Here is a 19907-nt window from a genome sequence, read left to right as displayed (position 1 = left end):
GCACGAGACATCTTGGGATAAGACTGGGTTAAAAATGTGCCCCCAGATTTGCGGCCACCACAGAGCTCCCAGAAGGGCCAGCCAACCCCCACATGGCTGCTATGCCAGGACACAGCAGGACCAGGGCGTGAGTGCTCAGGTCTTTGTCCGTCCAGTCCCCGGGTAAAGACTTCCCACAGACCCTGCGGGTCACTTGGCCCAAACTTCACTGAGCAGTGCGTGCATGCTGGGACAGCCCAGCGGCTGGAGGGACGCCAGCGTCCTGGGGACTGGATGGCAGCAGCAGTGTCCTCACGGCGACAGCCTTGCTCACCACCACAGGTTGGGTGGCTCCTCGGCCACTCTGCTTTTAAACAGGGTGATCTCGTCCAGGTGCACCATGGGCACGTCCCGAATGACGTCTGTCAGGCCCTCGTGCAGCAAAGGGAAGATGACGACGTTCAGGGCGGGCCGCTCAGCCTGGAAGCTGAGCCAGAAACAGCAGTCAGGGACACCGGGCAGGGGCGTCCAGGCCAGGGACGGTGGGCAGGGACGCCAAGGCAAGGGACAACAGGTAGGGGCATTGAGGCCAGGGACAGCAGGCAGAAGTGGATGCCAAGGCCAAGGACAGTGGGCAGGGACGCCAAGGCCCTCCCATGGGGCTCAATCTCCCTGTCAGGCCTGCAGACACGCGGTGATACTAGGATGAGCCTACATGTGGGCTGTTCATGCAGCCCCGAGAGCCGGGGCAGAGAATGGAGGTGGGAGACACGGGAGGCTGCCACACTCTGGATGGGCAGGGGCACCCCTTCCACAGCCGACACAAGACTCAAGCCAGAGGGGCTGGCTCTGCCCTGTAGCCGGCACGGGCCGCTGAACTACAGGGAGAGGCTCCGAGGCCAGGGCAGGGCGGCCAACTCTCATAGCACAGGTCACCCTAAGAGGTGTCCCCACGTCAGAAGACAGGGGTTCTATGAGGCAATGGTCGGGACCATGGGCACCCATTTGGTGGCCGAGCACCTCTCTGGCCCCAGGGGCAGCAGCACCACGCCCTGCCATGCTGAGTACCATGCTGTCAGGTGGGCATTGGGGGGAGTAGTGGGGGCTATTCTACCCTCCCCAAATCTCCCAGGCTGACCACAGTCCCACTGCTGGGCAGGGGCCAGGCAGAGTCAGTGAGGCTGGAGAACAGTGTTAGCCACTCCACCAGGTCAGAACACAATGTGACACCATGACAACCAGCATGCCACCGGGAGCTCAGGACAGGCAGAGGGCACAGCGCCGTCCACAGAGCAAGACGGGACAGGCCCAGATCGGCTGGCTGGGCCCACAGGCAGCCAGACCCCTCCAACAGCAGGGTGGGCGTGGCCCTGGCTCAGCTGCACCAGCAGAGGGTTGCCACGAGGACACAGGCGACACTGGGCAGGTGCCAGTTCCACCTCCCAGCTCTGCCTAGTGCTGGTGGCGGCTGCGACCATGAACCTTGCAGGCGGTATGGCAGACAAGTCCCTGCCCACAGCACCGTCGGTGAAACACAGTCTCACCAACCGGCCCTCTGAAGACCCCCCTCCCACGGCTCTCGGGCGGCTGCTGTGGGCACAGGGAACAGGGCCTGCCCTCCCCAGCGCCAGCAGGACCCTGCACTCACGTGACCGGCCCCAAGACCTCGCTGCTTCTGCCTCCAGCTCACACCTGGGCTAACTCGGTCCCTGGCTTAAGTCAGTGTTTACAAGAGTGGGCCACGGGTCTTGCCCAGGCAGAGCACTGGGGGCAACCAGGTGGGGAGGGCAGAGAGACCCAGGGGTGCTGTTCAGGCCACCATGGGTGCCGCAAGCGTGGCTGTACCTGTGGGTGGGGTAGGAGTCAGGAGGGAGCTGACCGCATGGCATGTGGGAAGGGGCTGCCTGTGCAGGGGAGGGGCTGAGGCCACAGCGAGGGGACACCAGGGATGAGTGTTGTGGCACCAGCATCCCCTTTGGGCACTGCCTAGAGCCCAGCTGCTCCAGTTCCCTGTCACGGCCTGGGAGAGCAGCACAGGACGGACGCTGCGTCCACGTGGGAGACTGGAAGAAGCTGCAGGCTTTGGCCTGGCTTGGCCCCGGCCGGCTGCTGCGTCCATGTGGGGAGTGAAGCAGCCCATGGAAGGTCTTCCCTCTTCCTGTTTCTTCTTTCCTATGTAAGTGTGCCTTTCAATTAAATGAATCTTAAAAAGAGAAAAAGGAAAGAAGAAAGAAAAGAGACGAAGAATAGACGGACAGAGGGAAGAAGACAGCCACACTGCGAGCCGGACAGAGGAAGGCCGCGGCACAGCTGCAGCCGCTGCTCCAGGCCCAGATGTGTGCAGAGGCCCCGGCAGGGCCAGGGCCCCAGGCCGCAGCGTTCAGCTTCCAGGCGCAGAGTCAAGCATGGAACACGGAAGACAGCGCGAGGGGGGCTGAGTCAGGCTTCCCACTGCTCCAACTGCCCGGGGCTGCCTCAAACCAGCCTGGGCCTGGGGAAACCTAGGCAGTCATGCAGCAAGTCGGCAGTGCAGGCAAGGCAGCACCGCAGTGACCCCTGGCCCTGGGCACACACGCGTGAATGGGCAGGTGGCGGGTGTGGCCCAGCCCTGCCGGCAGTCACAGACGGGACAGGCAGGTCCCCCTCTCACTCCAGTATTCTCTGAGCTCTCAAGGAGGGGGAAAGAGTGAGACAAGAAAAAGGCAGCTGAGGAAGTAAGAAACACGGGCATCTTCCTCTCCGGGTCGTGCAGAGGCTGTGGGTCACAGCGCCACCTACTGGCGGCCCCCGCAAGAGCATCCGCAGGACAGGACCCGCAGCGAGACCCGGACCCACGGCCAGCGGGTGCCAGGTGGGGGCAGGACCCCCAGCGAGACCCAGCCCCACAGCCAGCGGGTGCCAGGTGGGGACAGGACCTGCAGGGGCTGCAGACCAGGGCTACCTGCAAGCAAGTGGGGTAGACACGGCTGTGCACTGGCAGGAACCACCAGGAAATTCTTTGCCGATGTCCACGGGTGGGGAATGTCTCGGCTCCATCGCTGGCCCGGCTACAGGATTTCGGGGCTCAGGCTTGGGTGAGAGCCAGCATGCCACCAGCAGGACCCTTTACCACTCACTGCAGTGAGCTCAGGGTGACAGGGCCCAAATCCTCATGCCATTGCCACTGCCTCCCAAAGACGGTATCCTCAGCAGGTTGGATCAGGGCTGGAGCTAGGCAATGAACTCAGGCACCCACAGGAGGAGCCACAGGGTCAGGGTTAGAACTGGGTAATGAACTCGGGTACCCACAGGAGGGGGCCCGGGCTGCATGGTCAGAACTGGAGCCAGGTAACGAACTCGGGTACCCACAGGAGGGACCATGGGCTGCAACCTGCCTCTCCATAGACTTCCAGGAGCACAACTTGCTCACAGACATTAATTCAGGTCGGATGAGCAAAGAAGAGCTGAGAAGTGAGGGGTCTGACCCCACCCTGAAAGGACACAGCCTCCACCAGCCGGGCAGGGACAAAGTGAGCACCCACAGGGACGCATGGAGCTCACTGCGCAAATGAGTGTCCTGGGTCCGCACGGACACCCAACAGACATGCAAAACAGAAGGAAATGTGCAAGGGGGTGGGGCTTTCTCGTGGTACAACTTCAACTAATAAACACGACATGAATGAGACTGCCAGCAACCCGCAGGGGGACAGTGCTAGGTACTGCTGGATGGGGCCGGCACAGTGGCATAGTAGGCCAATCCTCGGCCAGCAAGCGCTGCTATCCCATATGGGTGGCAGATGTCAGTCGCTCTACTTCTGAGCCAACTCCCAGCTAACGGCATGGGAAAGCAGTCCCAGACAGCCCAAGTCCTTGCAGCCATGCACCCATGTGGGAGACCCGGATGAAGTTCTTGGCTCTGGCTTTGGAACGGCACAATGTGGCCATGGCAGCCATTTTGGGGAGTGAACCAGCAGATGGAAGATCTCTGTCTCCATAATTCTGACTTTCAAGTAAAATACATAAATCACTTTTGTTCACCTGGAAATCAGATCTGAGGCCAAACGGATGGCGTGAGGCAGTGCTGGGGTTCACGAGGCTTGCGGGGAGCAGCAGAGCAGCCCGTGACTGGCCCGGCACCACGCACTGCACCTCCCAGCCACCGAGAAGTGTGTGGGGTCTCCCCAAAGGTTTATGGAAAACACACATTAGTGAAAAACAGGCACAGATTTCAAAATCCTTTGACACCAACTAAACCTACCTTCAAGCCCACTTTTCCTGGGCTTCTGTCCAGTCACGGGAGATGAGCAGACTGGGCAAGCCCTGCCAGTGAATGCCTCACAGGGCACAGGGAGCTGGAAGACAGGCCCCGAGCACTGCCTTCCCCTGCAGCCTCTCCTCACCGACAGGGGCTGGCACCCAGCACCCCACCCGGCCCAGGAAAGGCCAGCGAGCCCGGCAGCCTGAACACGGTGCCTGCAGTGGCAAGGGCCACCTCTTCTGGCACAGTCTTGCTGGAGCTCACAAAGCTCCGAAGACCTCCCCCTAAAAGGATGCTGGCCAAACTCAAATGGAGGGATGTTCTGCAAAGCTGCCGACTTCCCACGGAGTCAAGGCCTGGGAAGGCCAGGGAAGACGCACAGGAGCTGCCTCACGGAGGAGACAGAACTACGAGGCAGCTCAGTTCCTGAGACAGCTCACAGCCGACACATGCAGACGAGGGGGACCCCAGGACTCCCACTGTGCTTGGAGTCGGGGACTTCCTGGGTGGGAACACGCTCTCGCCCCTTGTAGTATTCCCACATCCTGAGATCACTCCCAGGCTCCCAAGGGATTGCGCCTCCGGCCGCCCGCACCCAGCACTCACCTGCGGAGCAAGGACTGCTGCAGGCTCTTGCAGGTGGCGAGGGACTCGCCGGTGAACAGGTGGCACACGACAACATGCCGGCAGTGGGCCATGAAAGCCAGCACGGCGTCGGACTGCAACGTGCCGCTGCGGGACACCAGGCAGAAGCGCTGCAGGGACGGGCACTGGCTCAGCGCCTGGAAAAACTGTGTGTTGCCGCTGAAGTGCGGCTGTTCTAGCCTGCGGGAGAGAGGCCCTGTGAGGTCCTGCCAGGGTGTCCCCGCTGCCCCTGGGCCCGACTGCACCACAGGCCCCCTCAAATGCTGGGTGGGGACTCTGAGACCCATGCTCTGTCTTGGAGCACCCGAACTGGGGGTCACATGCTGCCCACCTGCCCCAGGCTGATATGGAAGGAGGTATGCAGACCAAGGGACACGGGGTCCCTGCCCTGGGAGGCTTGGTGTGGTGGGGCAGCTGTATCCCCAGGAGTTGGATGTACCTGTGCTGGAAGAACCACCCCAGCCGTGACAGGAGTGGTGGGGAGCACCAGGCGAGTGATCAGGCTAGTGAGGCAGCAGCCTGCACACAAGAACGGGCTAGAGATTTCTGTCCGGCCAGATGCACTTGCACAAAGGGATGGAGGAGCCAACAGCTCGGCACAGCAAGCTAAGCCACTGCCCGCTGCGCTGTTTCCAACCCAGCTCCCTGCGAACACGCCAGGGACAGCAGGGCACCCACTGGGAGACCCAGATGGAGTTCCTGGCTCCTGGCTTCAGCGTAGCCCACAAACAGTTGTGAACATCTGGGGAGTGAACTAGTAAACAATAGATCTCTCTCTCTGTCCCTCTGCCTTTCACTGGACACAAAAATCAACATTCTAGATAAAAACATGTTTCTTATAAAAAAATAACCAAAAAAACCCCAGCATCTACTGACTGGCAATAGTGCTGGGGTTACCAGGAGGGAGCCCCCAGGGCTGCTCTGGGCACAGGAGCAGGGGCAGGCCCTCCCTGGGTGACCACACGGGGTGGGGCACAAGGGCCTGGCAGAGCCCAGGCATCCAGCAGGCAGCCACTCACAGAGCAGGCACACACACGACGGACAGACGGGCTGACGGAGGGAGGGACGGGGACACACACACACACTGCAGTGGCTCTACACACACACACACACACACACTGCAGTGGCTCTACACACACACACACACACACACTGCAGTGGCTCTACACACACACACACACACACACTGCAGTGGCTCTGCACACACACCCACACCCACACACACACACACGCTTCAGTGGCTGCACGGTCACTTGTCACTAGGTGGCGCTGCGAGGCTGCGCTACCCCACCAGATCTGGAGGAGCCTCACAGGTTAGGGTTGGAGCCAAAGAGCTTGCAGGCAGAAAGTCACTGCGCTCCCCTAGTTCCGCCACACCACATCTCCCCAGCACCCAGGCGCGGCAGGTCCAGGCATCAGAACCCACCTCCAGGAGTGAAGCCCACCAGGCAGGGTGAGGAAAAGGCTCTGACTGTACTTGGCTGTGCCTGGGGTCTCGGGCCCAAACCCCACTCCCAGCAGGGAGCTGAGCCCCACAGGGGGTTCTGCTGTGCCAGCAATGAGCGGAGCAGTGCCAGCCTCTCACCAGCATGCGGTCCTGTTCCCACGTGGCCGCTGGCCTGGTGCCCAGGTCGGGCAGCCCAGGCAGGGTGACTCGGGATGAGGCGTACCCTGTCCCACTATCACCAGGCAGGGGGGGAAGGTGCCCTCTTCTGCCCAAGCTGCAGGGCTCTGGCTCCGCGGGCGCTCCAGGGTGCTCCTGGGTGCTCCCAGGGCCGCAGCCAGGAGCACTCGCTCCTCCCTACAGCAGCTCGATGGGCACAGCAGCCCTGGGGCAGGGGGCCACCTCTCCTGCTCCCCTCATGACTTGCCAGACGGAAGATGCCCAGGGGAACACAGCCAGCAGGCTGCGTCTGGAAGCTGGCATGTGTTCTGAAGGGGCAGTCCCCAACACTGGGCAGACAGCAGGCACAGAGAGCCCACGCATGGCGGGTGGGGTCTTAGGCCAGTCATATGCCCACTCACTCCGAGGCCGGCAGCAGTACATGGCCTGCTCCCAGGGAGAAGCTGGGCCAGACCCTGGAGGCCACGGGGCAGCCACTGACTGCTGCCATGCCACCCTGTGTGGCAGCACACATGGGCATCTGTGGGAGCCAGACAGGCACAGCGACGCCCGGGGCCGCCCTCTTCCTCAATCTCACCTGTTCTAAGCCCATGAGGACACTGGTAGCCCCACAGTGCAAGGGCAGTCCCCAGACCAGCCAGCTGGCCAGAGAGGGCTGCGACTCAGTGCACACCCTGGCTGCAGGTGTGAACGGCCCGCTGTGGCACATGCCCTGACTTAGCTCACTGGCCTCTTTAAACTACAGACACGCACTGCTTTATCTGGCTTCCACTGGCTTCTGTTTTGCACAAGTACCTCCTGATAACAACCCAAAGGTCTGGCTCGTGCAGTCAGCTAAGTACATGGCGTAAGGGGCTGGCAGGAGAGGAGCCCACTGCCCCAGAGGCCAGGCTGAGGCCAGGCTGAAACGACACAAGGAGGGGGCGCTGGGCAGCAGCCCACTTGGACCCTCGGCCCCTGCCCACACACTGAGCACAGCTGCTCCAGGGAAGGCCGGAGGAGCCACGTAAGACACAGCGAGGCCCAGAGGCTGGCGGGAGAGGGCGGTCGAGCAGGAGATTTCACACGCCCTTCGGGAATCACAAAGTGGGGTCAGAAAGCCCTGGATTCGGATCCTGGCTCCCTCACTGCCCAGCCGGCCGAAAGTCCCAGGGGCTCCACAAGACAACCACAGCGACATTGTCAGAAGCCCAATAAGTTCAAGAAACGAAGACAAAGACACCACGCTCGGGCATCCTGCCTTCCCCAACCCCCGGGTCCCTGCTCCACAGTCTAAGCCCAGAGCCAGCCTGGGCTGCCCGCCAGGCCCGGCACCAGCGCCCACCCCGGCCTGGGCAGGTACGCCGCGCTCCCCTCCCATCATGTTAGCCTGCGCCCTCACCTGAGGTCCCTGAGCCGCTTGCAGTGCTTCAGCATGTCCGACAGAGCGGGCATGTACACCACCCTGCCCAGCATGCCCAGATTGGCCAGCGACAGGGACTGCAGCTGCTGGCACTGCAGGCCGATGCTGAGCAGCCCGGAGCCCGTCAGGATGCTGGGCAGCTGGGCCAGCGTCAGGTGCCGCAAGAAGACCAGCTGGCCGATGGCAGCCACCTCGGAGTCCCCGACGCTCTGCGCACGGCTGCAGGGCGGCAGTGAGTTGCGGATGGCAGGCTCGTTGCGCGGCATGGCAGAGGAAAAGTTGGAGCCAATGAGCTCGAGGCGCTCCAGGAAGGGCAGGGCCTTCAGTAGCGACCAGAACACGGAGGAGGGCTGGGGTGGCGTGGGGCTGGTGCAGGTCTGCACACCAATGCGCACTTTTTTGCCAAACCCACGGGGCACGGCATGCGTGGCAGGCGGGGCGGGTGCACGGTCAGCCCCCGGCGCCGAGTCGGCCACGGAGCAGACGGGCAGGGCGAGGGAGCGCAGGTGGCAGAGCCGGGCCAGCAGCTGGCAGAGGTGCCGGCCCAGGCCCTCGGAGCTGTGATGGTGGGCGGCAGACAGGTTGAGGTGGCGCAGGTTGCAGCAGCAGGCCACCAGCGTCTCCAGGATGCCACTGTCAATGTCGTCGTCCGCCTTGCGCAGCAGCGAGTCCGGGGACAGGCAGTGCACGCAGCCGCTGAGGTTCAGGCTGGCCAGGCTGCGGAGGTCACGGCCGCTGTGGATGACCCGCTGCAGGAGGTGGCCGCCGGACAGGGCGCAGCGGCTGAAGCTGAAGTAGAGCGGGTTGCGGAAGCGCAGGCTTTGCAGCAGCGAGGAGCCGTTGAGCCAGGACTTGGGCAGCTGCAGGGCGTCCAGCGTCACGTTGCGGGCCATGGAGTCCAGCAGGTTCTTGGTGGCCCCGCTCTCGGCGAAGCTGCCCGGCACGGAGATGAGGAAGGCATGCAGGTTCTCAGGCGTGCGGTCACTCAGCACAGCCAGGTAGAGCCGCACCACCTCCTGGTTGATGTAGCCGGGCGCCAGGCGGGCGTAGAAGACGCGCAGGTTCTGGTAGTGGGGCACGTTGCTCTGGCCCACCATGAGCTGACCCGAGAGAATGGCACCCTCTCGAGTGCGGTCCAGGATCTCGAAGTAGAGCAGCAGGCGCTCGAGGCTGGTGCAGCAGGGCACCACGCCGTAGGAGGGCGTGAACAGCGTCTGCTTGAGCTCCCGCACGCGGCTCAGCGTCGCCTTGCACTCGCTGCTCAGCTGGCCAGCGTCGAAGCCGGGGCTCACGTCGATGGCCAGCGAGCGCAGGTGTGGCAGGGACGAGAGCATCTTGGAGAGGCGCAGGGAGGTCAGGTGGCAGCCCGAGAGGTTGACCTTGACCAGGCTGTGGCAGCGCGCCACGTGCTCGATGGTGGCACCCGACAGCCAGTAGCAGCCAGCCATGTTCAGCTGCTGGATCTCCCGGCCAATCTCCTTCACCAACTGCTTCACCTTGTCCTGGCTCGCCTGCAGACAGCAAGACCAGGGCTGGAGCGCCTCATTCTGCAACCCAAACACACCCGGCCAGCAGGGGGTCCAAGTGCCGGTGCGACAACACCCACAGCAGCCCTGGGCACAGCAAGCTGCAAGCACCTGCCCACCGACGGCAGGATGTCTGCCTGCTCACCCACAGACTGGAAAATCATTCAGCCACACAGGGAGAGAAATGCTGGCCCCCAGCACGCCCCCAAGGAACCACGAGCGCAGTCAGACACTACGTGGTGTGCCCTGCAAACTCCCCCTTCCACGAGACCTCCAGCACAGGTGAACACACAGGGACAGGAGACAGAGCAGAGGTGCCAATCAGGATATGAGGAAGGTCTGTGGACAGAGGCAGTGAAGCCCACACAGCAAGGTGTGTTCCCCACCCACCCCCTCAGCCCTGGCTTCTGTCACTTCCCGGTGCCCCAGGCCATGCTGGCCCTGCACGGCGGCGCAGGCCTGACCCACCCTGGCGCCCAGGCTGCCTCACCTGGTAGTCCTTCTGCAACAGCACCGTGTGCACAAGGCTCTTGTCCAGGCACAGGGCGGCAAGCTTCCGGCAGGTGCGCCGCACATTCAGAATCAGGTCTGTGCTGGGGACATGGCTCAGGATGTGCAGCAGGATCTCGTCTGAGAAGCCCAGCAGGTGGGGGCCGCTGGCCACGTCGGCCACCGTGGGGGCCGCCTCCTCGTCGCTGGACACATCCTGAAAGGAAGAAGGATGTCCCGGCATCACCATGGCAGGTCCTGGCCCGGCCCTTCCAGGCGGGGGAGAAGGCCTTGCTAAAGTTTGTGGGAAAGAGGGAGCTTTTAGCAAAAACCTGAACTGCACCACACAGAAGCCTCCTCCAAACACTTTCCACATCTGCAAACCAAACTAGGATCTCTTCAAAAATGAAAAGTGACGAGGTGGACGCCGACGCAGCAGGCTTACCACCCCTGGGGCAGCGGTATCCCACCGGGGGTGCCTGGGATTCAGGCCTGGCTCCAGCCCGGCTTCGGATCTAGCTCTCTGCTCAGGCAACTTGGGAGCAGCAGAGGAGGTCCCACGCACCTGGCAAACCTGGATGAACTCCAGGCTTCCGGCCTCAGCTGAAGCTATCTGGGTAATGACCCAGGCATCTCTCCACTCTGCTTTTTAAATAAATAAAAATGAATAGAAGATCTATTTTATACAGAACTTATGTTTTCGTTGAAGGGTTCAGGCCAGTCGTCCAGGCCCTGCCCTGAGAAGGTGCTGCTTCCTGGGAGGATTCCAGCAGGAACCCACTGAGCGCAAGAGGAGTGCCCTCGCCTCCCACGACTGGCTGCTGCAGCAAGTTCAGAGAGCCTGTAGGCCAGTGGCTCGCCTCAGCATGGAGGAGCAGGGGGTGAGTTATGAGAGCCTGTGGGCCAGTGGCTCCTTCAGCATGGAGCAGGGGTGAGTTATGAGAGCCTGTGGGACGAGTGGCTCCTTCAGCATGGAGGAGCAGGGGGTGAGTTATGAGAGCCTGTGGGCCAGTGGCTCCTTCAGCATGGAGCAGGGGTGAGTTATGAGAGCATGTGGGCCAGTGGCTCATTCAGCATGGAGCAGGGGTGAGTTATGAGAGCCTGTGGGCCAGTGGCTCCTTCAGCATGGAGGAGCAGGGGGTGAGTTATGAGAGCCTGTGGGGCCAGTGGCTCCTTCAGCATGGAGCAGGGGTGAGTTATGAGAGCGTGTGGGCCAGTGGCTCCTTCAGCATGGAGCAGGGGTGAGTTATGAGAGCCTGTGGGGCCAGTGGCTCCTTCAGCATGGAGCAGGGGTGAGTTATGAGAGCCTGTGGGCCAGTGGCTCCTTCAGCATGGAGCAGGGGTGAGTTATGAGAGCCTGTGGGCCAGTGGCTCCTTCAGCATGGAGCAGTGGTGAGTTATGAGAGCCTGTGGGCCAGTGGCTCCTTCAGCATGGAGCAGGGGTGAGTTATGAGAGCGTGTGGGCCAGTGGCTCCTTCAGCATGGAGCAGGGGTGAGTTATGAGAGCCTGTGGGCCAGTGGCTCCTTCAGCATGGAGGAGCAGGGGGTGAGTTATGAGAGCCTGTGGGCCAGTGGCTCCTTCAGCATGGAGGAGCAGGGGGTGAGTTATGAGAGCCTGTGGGCCAGTGGCTCCTTCAGCATGGAGCAGGGGTGAGTTATGAGAGCCTGTGGGCCAGTGGCTCCTTCAGCATGGAGCAGTGGTGAGTTATGAGAGCCTGTGGGCCAGTGGCTCCTTCAGCATGGAGCAGGGGTGAGTTATGAGAGCCTGTGGGCCAGTGGCTCCTTCAGCATGGAGCAGTGGTGAGTTATGAGAGCCTGTGGGCCAGTGGCTCCTTCAGCATGGAGGAGCAGGGGGTGAGTTATGAGAGCCTGTGGGCCAGTGGCTCCTTCAGCATGGAGGAGCAGGGGGTGAGTTATGAGAGCCTGTGGGCCAGTGGCTCCTTCAGCATGGAGCAGGGGTGCTAACAGGCTGGAGCACTGGGGGAGCACGTTGCACAGTCCTGGACAAAGGCCCTACAACCCAGGAGTGCTGCAAAGCTGGCACTCAGCACGACGGCAGGGAGGGCACACAGGAGAGACCTGTCCCACGGTCCTCGTGCCTGGGGGCCCGCAGCTGCACAGTGAGCAACCTGGCGGGAACTGCGTGGTGCAGCACGGGTGGCTCCTAAACACAGTGTAACAAGCACCCACACAGCATCTACACTGTATCTTGTGGCCCTCTACTTCGAATCCGCACTTGGCACGCCTTGGTATTTGTGCCAGGAAATCCCAGCTAAGGACAAAGAAATGTAGAGGACCCTGCTGAGGGAGTGGGCCCGGCCCCATGGAGGGGTTCAGCTCTCTAAGGGCACCTCCCTGCCCAGCTCCTTCCTGCCAGCAGGGGCCTGTCTCTGCCCTGCTTCCTGCTCACATCGGCAGCTGTCTCTGAACGCCCTGCTGCCGCCATGGCAACCGTGCAGTCCAGAGCGGAAGAGCGCTGCACAGGCTGCATATGACGCAGGCTCTGTGCTCGCCCAGGGAAGCGGCTGTCACATCCTTCCATCTCCATCCAGCCTAGTCCTCACGCAGCCCCACACAGGTGGCAAGGCATGCTGCCCACCGAGGGGACCACCCAGGGGACGGAGGAGGACCCTCACTATCCACCACAGAAACCCGCAGAGGACGCCAAGCAGAGCCAGGCTGAAGGCCAGTGGGCCAAGCATCAGCAGCCCTTACAGGCCCCGCAAGGCCCTCACAGAAGAGGCCGGGGGTAGGGCAGCTGCCCTTCGCCTGCACCCTGGCCCCAGCTCCAGCCTCCAGGAGCAGAGGCCAGGACCCAAGGCCTCAGCCTCACTGCATCCTGTCGTTCTGGGGCAGTGTTGGCAGCAGCAAGTGACTCATTGCCCCTCAGCACACTGCGCCCCATAAGCCAGGTCACCCAGACACCTTCAGAAAGCAGATTGCCGTGGGCCAGTGTTGTGCCTCTGTGGACTAAGCAGCCACCTGAGGTGCTGTCTGAGCACAGGTTCAAGTCCTGCTATTTGTGCTAATGTACACGGGAGGGCGGCAGAGCGTGGCTCAAGTAGTTGGACCCTTGCAATCCACATGGGAGAGCCAGACGGAGTGCAGGGTCCCAAGGCTTTGGGCCATCCTCGACTGCATTCCCAGGCCACAGGCAGGGAGCTGGATGGGATGTGGGGTAGCTGGAATACAAACTGGTGCCCATATGGGATCTCGGCACATAAAAGGTGAGGACTTTTAGCCACTAGGCTACCTCGTCAGGCCCATAACAGAGCTTCTAAAAAAAAAAATCTGATTCCCAGGGCAGGTGTTGTAGAGCAACAGGTTAACCTGCTGCTTGGGACACTCATGTCCCACATTAGGGTGCCAACCACCCTGCTCCACCCAGACCCCAGCTACCTCTGGAGACAGCAGGTCCTGAGTCACATGCCTGTGTCCCAGGAACTGCCCAGCCCCAGCCACTGCAGGCACTGAGGAGAGAACAGCAGGACAGAAGAACTCTGTCCCATGGGCCCAGCAGATATCCCGGTGGCTAAAGTCTTCGCCTTGCAACCAGGAGGATCCCATATGGGCACCAGGTAGTACCCCAGAGGCCCTGCTTCCCATCCAGCTCCCTGCCTGTGGCCTGGGAAAGCAGTCGAGGACGGCCCAAAGCCTTGGGACCCTGCACCCGCGTGGGAAACCCGGAGGAGGCTCCTGGCTTCAGATTGACTCAGCTCTGGCTACAGCAGCCACTTGAGGAGTGAACCAGAGGATGAAAGATCTTCCTCTCTGTCTCTCCTTCTCTCTGTATATCTGTGTTTGAAAGAAAGAAAGAAAGAAAGAAAGAAAGAAAGAAAGAAAGAAAGAAAGAAAGAAAGAAAGAAAGAAAGAAAACAGGAAAGAAAGAAGTGTCTGTTTCTGACAGAGACTGGTACAGCATTGAAGCAGTCATCTGGTATGCCCATACCCCACCTGGGATTGCCTGGCTCCATCCCAACTCCTCTACTTCCAATCCAGCTTCCTGCTAACCTACCCAGCAGAAGATGTGGGAGACCCTACCACCAATCCTGGCTCCTGGCTCCTGGCCCTTGACCCCCATCTCTGGCCTGGCTCATGGTTCCTGGTCTCCGGCTCCTGGCTCCTGGCTCCCGGCCCTTGGCCCCAGGCCCTGGCTGGCCTGGCTCCTGGCTCCCGCCCCCCTGGTCTCTAGCACCAGGCTCTGGCCTGGCTCCCGGTTCCTAGCTCCTGGTCTCTGGGCCCCCAGCCCTGACCTGGCTCCTGGCTCTGGCTCCTGGCCCCCGGCCTCTGGCACCTGACTCTGGCCTGGCCCCTGGCTCCTGGTCTCTAGGCCCCCAGCCCTGACCTGGCTCCTGGCTCTGGCTCCAGGCCCCTGGCCTCTGGCGCCCGACTCTGGCCTGGCCCCTGGCTCCTGGTCTCTAGGCCCCCAGCCCTGACCTGGCTCCTGGCTCCTGGCTCCTGGCCCCTGGCTCCTGGCTCCTGGTCCCTGGCCCTGACCTGGCTCCTGGCTCCTGGCTCCTGGCCCCTGGCCCCTGGCTCCTGGCCCCTGGCTCCTGGTCCCTGGCCCTGGCCTGGCTCTGGCTCCTGGCTCCTGGTCCCTGGTCCCTGGTCCCTGGCCTGGCTCCTGGCTCCTGGTCCCTGGCCCTGGCCTGGCTCTGGCTCCTGGCTCCTGGTCCCTGGTCCCTGGCTCCTGGCTCCTGGCCCCTGGCTCCTGGTCCCTGGCTCTGGCTCCTGGCTCCTGGCTCCTGGTTCCTTGTCCCTGGTCCCTGGCCTGGCTCTGGCTCCTGGCCCCAGCTCTGGCCTGGTCCAACCCCAATTGTGACTGGTATTTCCTTTTTTTCATACTTACTTATTTGAAAAGTAGGGTAACAGAGAGAGGAAGAGACAGAGAGACAGACCTTCCATATGCCGGTTCACTCCTCCAACGTCCACAACAGCCAGGCTGGGCCAGGCTGAGACCAGGATCCAGGAACTCCGTCCACGTCTGCCCACAGCTGCAGGAACCCGTGGGTTTGGGCCGTCACCTGCTGCTTTACCAAGCACATTACAGGAAGGAGCATGAGAAGTGGAGCAGTCAGGACTCTAAGACCAATAAGCTAGTCCCTGATGCAGGCATCTGGGCAATGGAAAAGCCCTGTCTCCCTATCATTTTGCCTTTCAAATAGAGGGGGGAAATGGCGTGATGGTTCAACAGCCTAATCTTTTACCTCCAAGAGCTGGCATCCCTGGATGCCCAAGTCCTTGGACCCAGCACACACATGGGAGACCAGAGAAGACTCTTGCCTTCAGACCGGCTCAGCTCCAGCCATTGTGACCATCTGGGGGAGTGAACCAGAAAACGGAAGATCCTCTCTCTGTGTTTCTCCTCTCTGTAAGCCTGCCTTTCCAATAAAAATAAATACATATTGAAAAGGGACAGAGAAGCCAGCTAAGATATCCAACCCTCTGGTTCGCTGCCCAACTGCCCAGCTCCGACTGACCAGGTTCCTGGCACCCAAGTGGGAGACCTAGATTGAATTTCTGGTTCCTGGATTTGGCACTTGTGGCACCTGAGTGAATCAGGTGATGGAATTGTATTCTGTCTGTTGAGAGAAAAAGCCAGGGAGGCGGAGGCTGGGGTGCCTGCATCTCCCGAGGGAGAGTGTGCGTGTGGGTCCTGACTCCCTGTTAGAATTCACACTGGGGAGCAGCAGGCATGGCGGGCACCCTTGGGTCTCTGTCAGCCACATGGGAGGCCCGGATTGGGTTTCAGGCTGAAGCCTGACCCACTCCCAGCTGCGACAGGCATCTGGGGAGAGAAACAGCACAAGGAAAAGCCTCTGTGGATGTGCTCAAGCGCAAGCAGTTGAATGTGGATGCAAACCTTGAGCACCCTAGCCTCTGCCCCATCTCTCCCTTCTCTCCTCAAGCCCCCGGCCACACCAGGCCCTGCAGGGGCAGAGCCAGGCTGCCCACAAGACCCCACCACTCCCCATCCAGGCTCTAGCTCACACCACCATGGAGCAGCCACTGGTACCACCAGGCTGCCCCTTACCTCCTCCTCAGTGATGTACCCTTCCAACCGTGTCCCCCTCCCGCAGTTGGGCCCCACACTTCCCCTCTAACCATCCGGGGGCCACCTGTGAGCCAGATTCATCACAAACACAGAGCCATTCAAGTCCCATCCGGTGCCCAGCTCTCACATTCCTGCACCCCAGAACCCGGGCAAGCCCTCTAAAACTTGCCCAGGACGGCCTGAGAGTCGGGGTGACACTCACAACCGGGACCACTTAAAGGGAAAACAGGAGGGAGTGCAAAGCCAACAGGCAGGGTCCACATACCGACATCCCGGCCTGCAGAAAACACCTTACACCCCATGCTGTGCAGCCCGGGAGGCCCCAGGCCAGGCCGGGACCCCCTTGCACCCCATGCTGTGCAGCCCGGGAGGCCCCAGGCCAGGCCCGCACCCCCCAGCCCAGCAGATGAGATGGTTTCTTTTCGTCACCATCTCCCGTGCCCCCCAAGTCCGAGAGAAGTGAAGGTGAGCGATCCGAGATGTCAAACGGGGCGGGAACGCGGACACGGAGGAGGGTGGGGACGTGGGTAGGAGTGGACAGGAAGCCTCCAGGCGGCCGGGGCTCGTCCACACCAGGCCCAAGCAGGCCACACGCATCGGGATGAGCAGGTCCAGCAGGGAAGGACGCAAGGTGGCCGGCCGGGGTCGGGATGGGCAGGCCCTGGGCGTCCGAGGCGAGAGCAGAAGGCAAGAGTGGAGACAGAGAGGCGCGCGCGGGGCCGTACCTCTCCGGAGCTGGCCATGTCGCGGGGCGAGGCCGCCGTGTCCACCGCTACCTGCCCTGTCTGGGATGCTCCGAGCCGGGGAGTCCGCGGCTCCACGGACACCCCGGGGAGGGGCGGGGCCGCGGCCACTTCCGGCGCCCGCGGCACGCATTTCCGTTCGCGCGCCGGCGGGCTCCGCGCGGCGGCCATGTTGGGTGTGGCGCTGCCTGGTCGGGCTGCCCACAAGGGGCACGGTTGCTCACCCTCGGCTCTGGCACCGGGCTCTGCCAGGTTGCGGAGGAGTCGGGAAAGCTTCCGATGGGCCCGGCCTCCTCTCTGGGCTCGCTTCCCGGCTGCCCTGGCCTCTGCACGCCTGCTGTCCGGCCTGTGCCTCTGCGCGGTCCCACCACCTGCTGTGTCAGCAGGCCTCTCCCGGCCCTTCTCTTGGCTTTGCTCTCCAGCTCTGCACCGGCTAAGTTACTGTATCTTTCCATTTTTATCTGCTCGCCACCTCACCGCCCCCTCTTTCCAGTAAACAGCCAGAATTCTTGGCCCCGGGCGGGTGTGGTTCAGCACTGGCCCTGGGGTTTCAACATTTGCCTGTGAAGGGAATTTATTAATTTTTTTAAAAGATTTATTATTTTTTTTTATTACAGCCAGATATACAGAGAGGAGGAGAGACAGAGGAAGATCTTCCGTCCGATGATTCACTCCCCAAGTGAGCCGCAACGGGCCGGTACGCGCCGATCCGAAGCCGGGAACCAGGAACCTCTTCCGGGTCTCCCACGCGGGTGCAGGATCCCAAAGCTTTGGGTCGTCCTCGACTGCTTTCCCAGGCCACAAGCAGGGAGCTGGATGGGAAGTGGAGCTGCCGGGATTAGAACCAGCGCCCATATGGGATCCCGGGGCTTTCAAGGCGAGGACTTTAATTCAGTTGGGCCCGCCGCGGTAGCTTAGAGGCTGAAGTCTTTGACTTGAACGGACCGGGATCCCATATGAGCGCTGGTTCTAATCCCACTTCCCATCCAGCTCCCTGCTTTGTGGAAAGCAATCAAGGACAGCTGTACCCACATGGGAGACCCAGAGGAGGCTCCTGGCTTCAAATTGGCTCAGCTCTGGCTGTTGCGGCCACTTGGGGAGTGAATCATCAGTCGGAAGATCTTCTTCTGTCTCTCCTCCTTCTCCATGTATCTGACTTTGCAATAAAAATAAATGAATCTTTTTTTAAAAAATAAGTCATGGCTGCAGCCAGGATGGAGTGGCTTTGGTGGGGGGTGGCGACTCCCATCAAGCTAAGCTTGTACCAGAGCCACCCCGCACAGTAGCTAACTGGAGGCCCACATTGCGGTGCAGGTGAACCCCAGCACCCCAGATCCAAATGCTTGCCTGCTTTGGGTCCAGTTCCCTGCAAATGGCTCAAGTCGGGCCCCTGCACCCGCGTGGGAGACCCAGATGCAGCAGGTCCAGGCTCAAGCCTTGGGCCCAGCCCAGCCCTGGCTGTTGCAGCCATCTGGGGAGTGAACAAGCCATTCAAAGATTCAGCCTGTCTCTTCCCTCTGTAACTCTGCCTTAAAAAAATTTTTTTTCATTGTTAAAAGAAATTTTTACAAAAATGTACATGTTCCTGGGGCATGCAGTGTGTTACTATATTGTGTAATATTCAAAGTAAGATAAGCGTGTTTATCTGCTTTATCATTCCCAGTCCTTGCTCCAAGCCTTTTCTTCTTTTTGGAAATTTTTCCTCTTCCCCAGGACATGGCTTCCAAGGGCTCTCTTCCCCTGGGGCTGACCTCATTGGTGGGGACAGGCTGCGCCAGGGCCTGCTTCCACATAAGGTCACAGTTGAGGCGGCTCCAGGTGGACCGGAATCCCCAGGCTGGGAGTTTGGGATTGTGCCCCGCCCCCGGCCCGCACAACCACCAGGATGTCCAGGTTGAGTCACCTCACCCCCACCACAACTGAACTGAGAACGTGTGCGCACGGGACCCCCGACCCATAGTCCACCGCCTGAACCCTCTGCATGTCTCCTCCCCTGTCACCATGACGTCAGCTCTGATGGAATGCTCACAGCTCCCCGACCGCCACCGCCCTGCCCCACCTGGGTCAAGGCAGCTTTCCCCACTGCCCGCCCTCCCACAGCTAACACGTCTGTTCTCTGACTCTCGCTGGAGCAGGTGCAGGGCGTCACTCCCACCCCGCCCTGTGGAGTGAGAGATCAGGCCTGCTGGACCACCCCTGCCTTGCCCTGCCCTTGGCTGTCACCATGGTCAGGGCCTAGGCCTGCTGGAACACCTGTGGGCAGAGCCAGACCCAAAGCACTCTTCCAGTGGAGGACCCTTCCCACAGTGTCCCAGTGGCCTTTGGGTCTGAAGGCCTCCTCCTGGCAGGGCCCAGAGGTCAGCATGACCCCACACCCCCACCTTGCAGCCCCTCTGGAAGCTGCATCTAGAGAATGGTGGCTCTCAGTTCCCAAGACACTTCTTGTCCCCTGCGCCAGCCCTGTGGATCACCTGTCAGGGCTGGGGTAGCCCTGTCATCTTGCAGAGTGCAAGGGCGAGGCGAGGCTGGGATTGAGGCTTAGGTCTTTCCCTCTCTGGAAACTCCCAGAAGCAAGGCCCATTCAGCCTGCGGGCCCCTGCAGGGTGGAGACAGAAACCGCCCACCACGCCATGGGCCTGAGAGGCTGCAGGGAGGTGGTGCCTTCCGGGGAAGCCTGCTGGGGTAGCCCCCAGGCTCCCTGGGTGCCGGAGGCTGGCCCACTTCCACACCAGTCACCTCCCCAGCAGGACTTTCAGAGAAGCCATGACCTCCCAGCTCCAGCAACTTCACAACGACCTTTAGAAATATTAACTTAAAATGTATTTATTCAAAGAGCAGTGACAGAGATCCTCTGGTTCACTGTCCAAACAACCACAAAACAACCACTAAAGCCAGGAGCCTGGACAGGAGCGAGAGGCCCTCCTCTGCTGACTTCCCCAGGTGCTGGGTCGCAATGGGCAGCGGGACTTGCCAGTCGCCTGTATGGAAGCCAATGTCACAACCTGTGTGGGCAGTGGAGTGGACCTCCCAGGGCTGGCATTGTGGCACCTCAGGCTGCTGCCTACGATGCCAGTGTGCCAGGTGGCAGCATCCATGGGAGTCCCAGCTGCTCCATTTCCAGTCGGGCTCACCGCTGCTGTACCTCAGGAAGTGCTTAAAGGTCCAAGCGCTTGGGGCCCTGCAAGCAAGGGAGGCAGGCCTGGCTGT

General features: G+C 61.3%; 1 protein-coding gene across 1 annotated transcript; it reads right to left on the bottom strand.

Annotated features, from left to right (window-relative positions):
• Positions 1-242: 242 nt before the first annotated feature.
• Positions 243-17044, bottom strand: FBXL18 (F-box and leucine rich repeat protein 18). The gene is made up of 5 exons (XM_058680645.1): positions 16683-17044; positions 9904-10119; positions 7867-9398; positions 4823-5041; positions 243-466 (listed from the first exon to the last, which is right to left on the bottom strand). The coding sequence occupies exons 1-5, from the start codon at positions 16869-16871 to the stop codon at positions 310-312; spliced, it is 2313 nt and encodes a 770-aa protein (XP_058536628.1). The 5' UTR covers positions 16872-17044; the 3' UTR covers positions 243-309.
• Between the last annotated feature and the right edge of the window lie 2863 nt (positions 17045-19907).

This window comes from Ochotona princeps, chromosome 24 (genome assembly GCF_030435755.1).
Source record: "Ochotona princeps isolate mOchPri1 chromosome 24, mOchPri1.hap1, whole genome shotgun sequence".
In the NCBI taxonomy this organism is placed as follows: domain Eukaryota; kingdom Metazoa; phylum Chordata; class Mammalia; order Lagomorpha; family Ochotonidae; genus Ochotona; species Ochotona princeps.
Note: the sequence above shows the minus strand (reverse complement) of the source record. Positions and strands in the feature narration are given on the sequence as shown.

Bases quoted from the DNA above. Each gene is read 5' to 3' on its own strand.
- FBXL18 (XM_058680645.1), bottom strand. From the start codon at position 16,871: ATGGCCGCCGCGCGGAGCCCGCCGGCGCGCGAACGGAAATGCGTGCCG. The intron at 9,399-9,903 runs GTGAGGCAGCCT...TGCTGTCTGCAG, and splicing joins TGTTGCAGAAGGACTACCAG to GCGAGCCAGGACAAGGTGAA. The intron at 5,042-7,866 runs GTGAGGGCGCAG...TCTCTCCCGCAG, and splicing joins AAGCGGCTCAGGGACCTCAG to GCTAGAACAGCCGCACTTCA.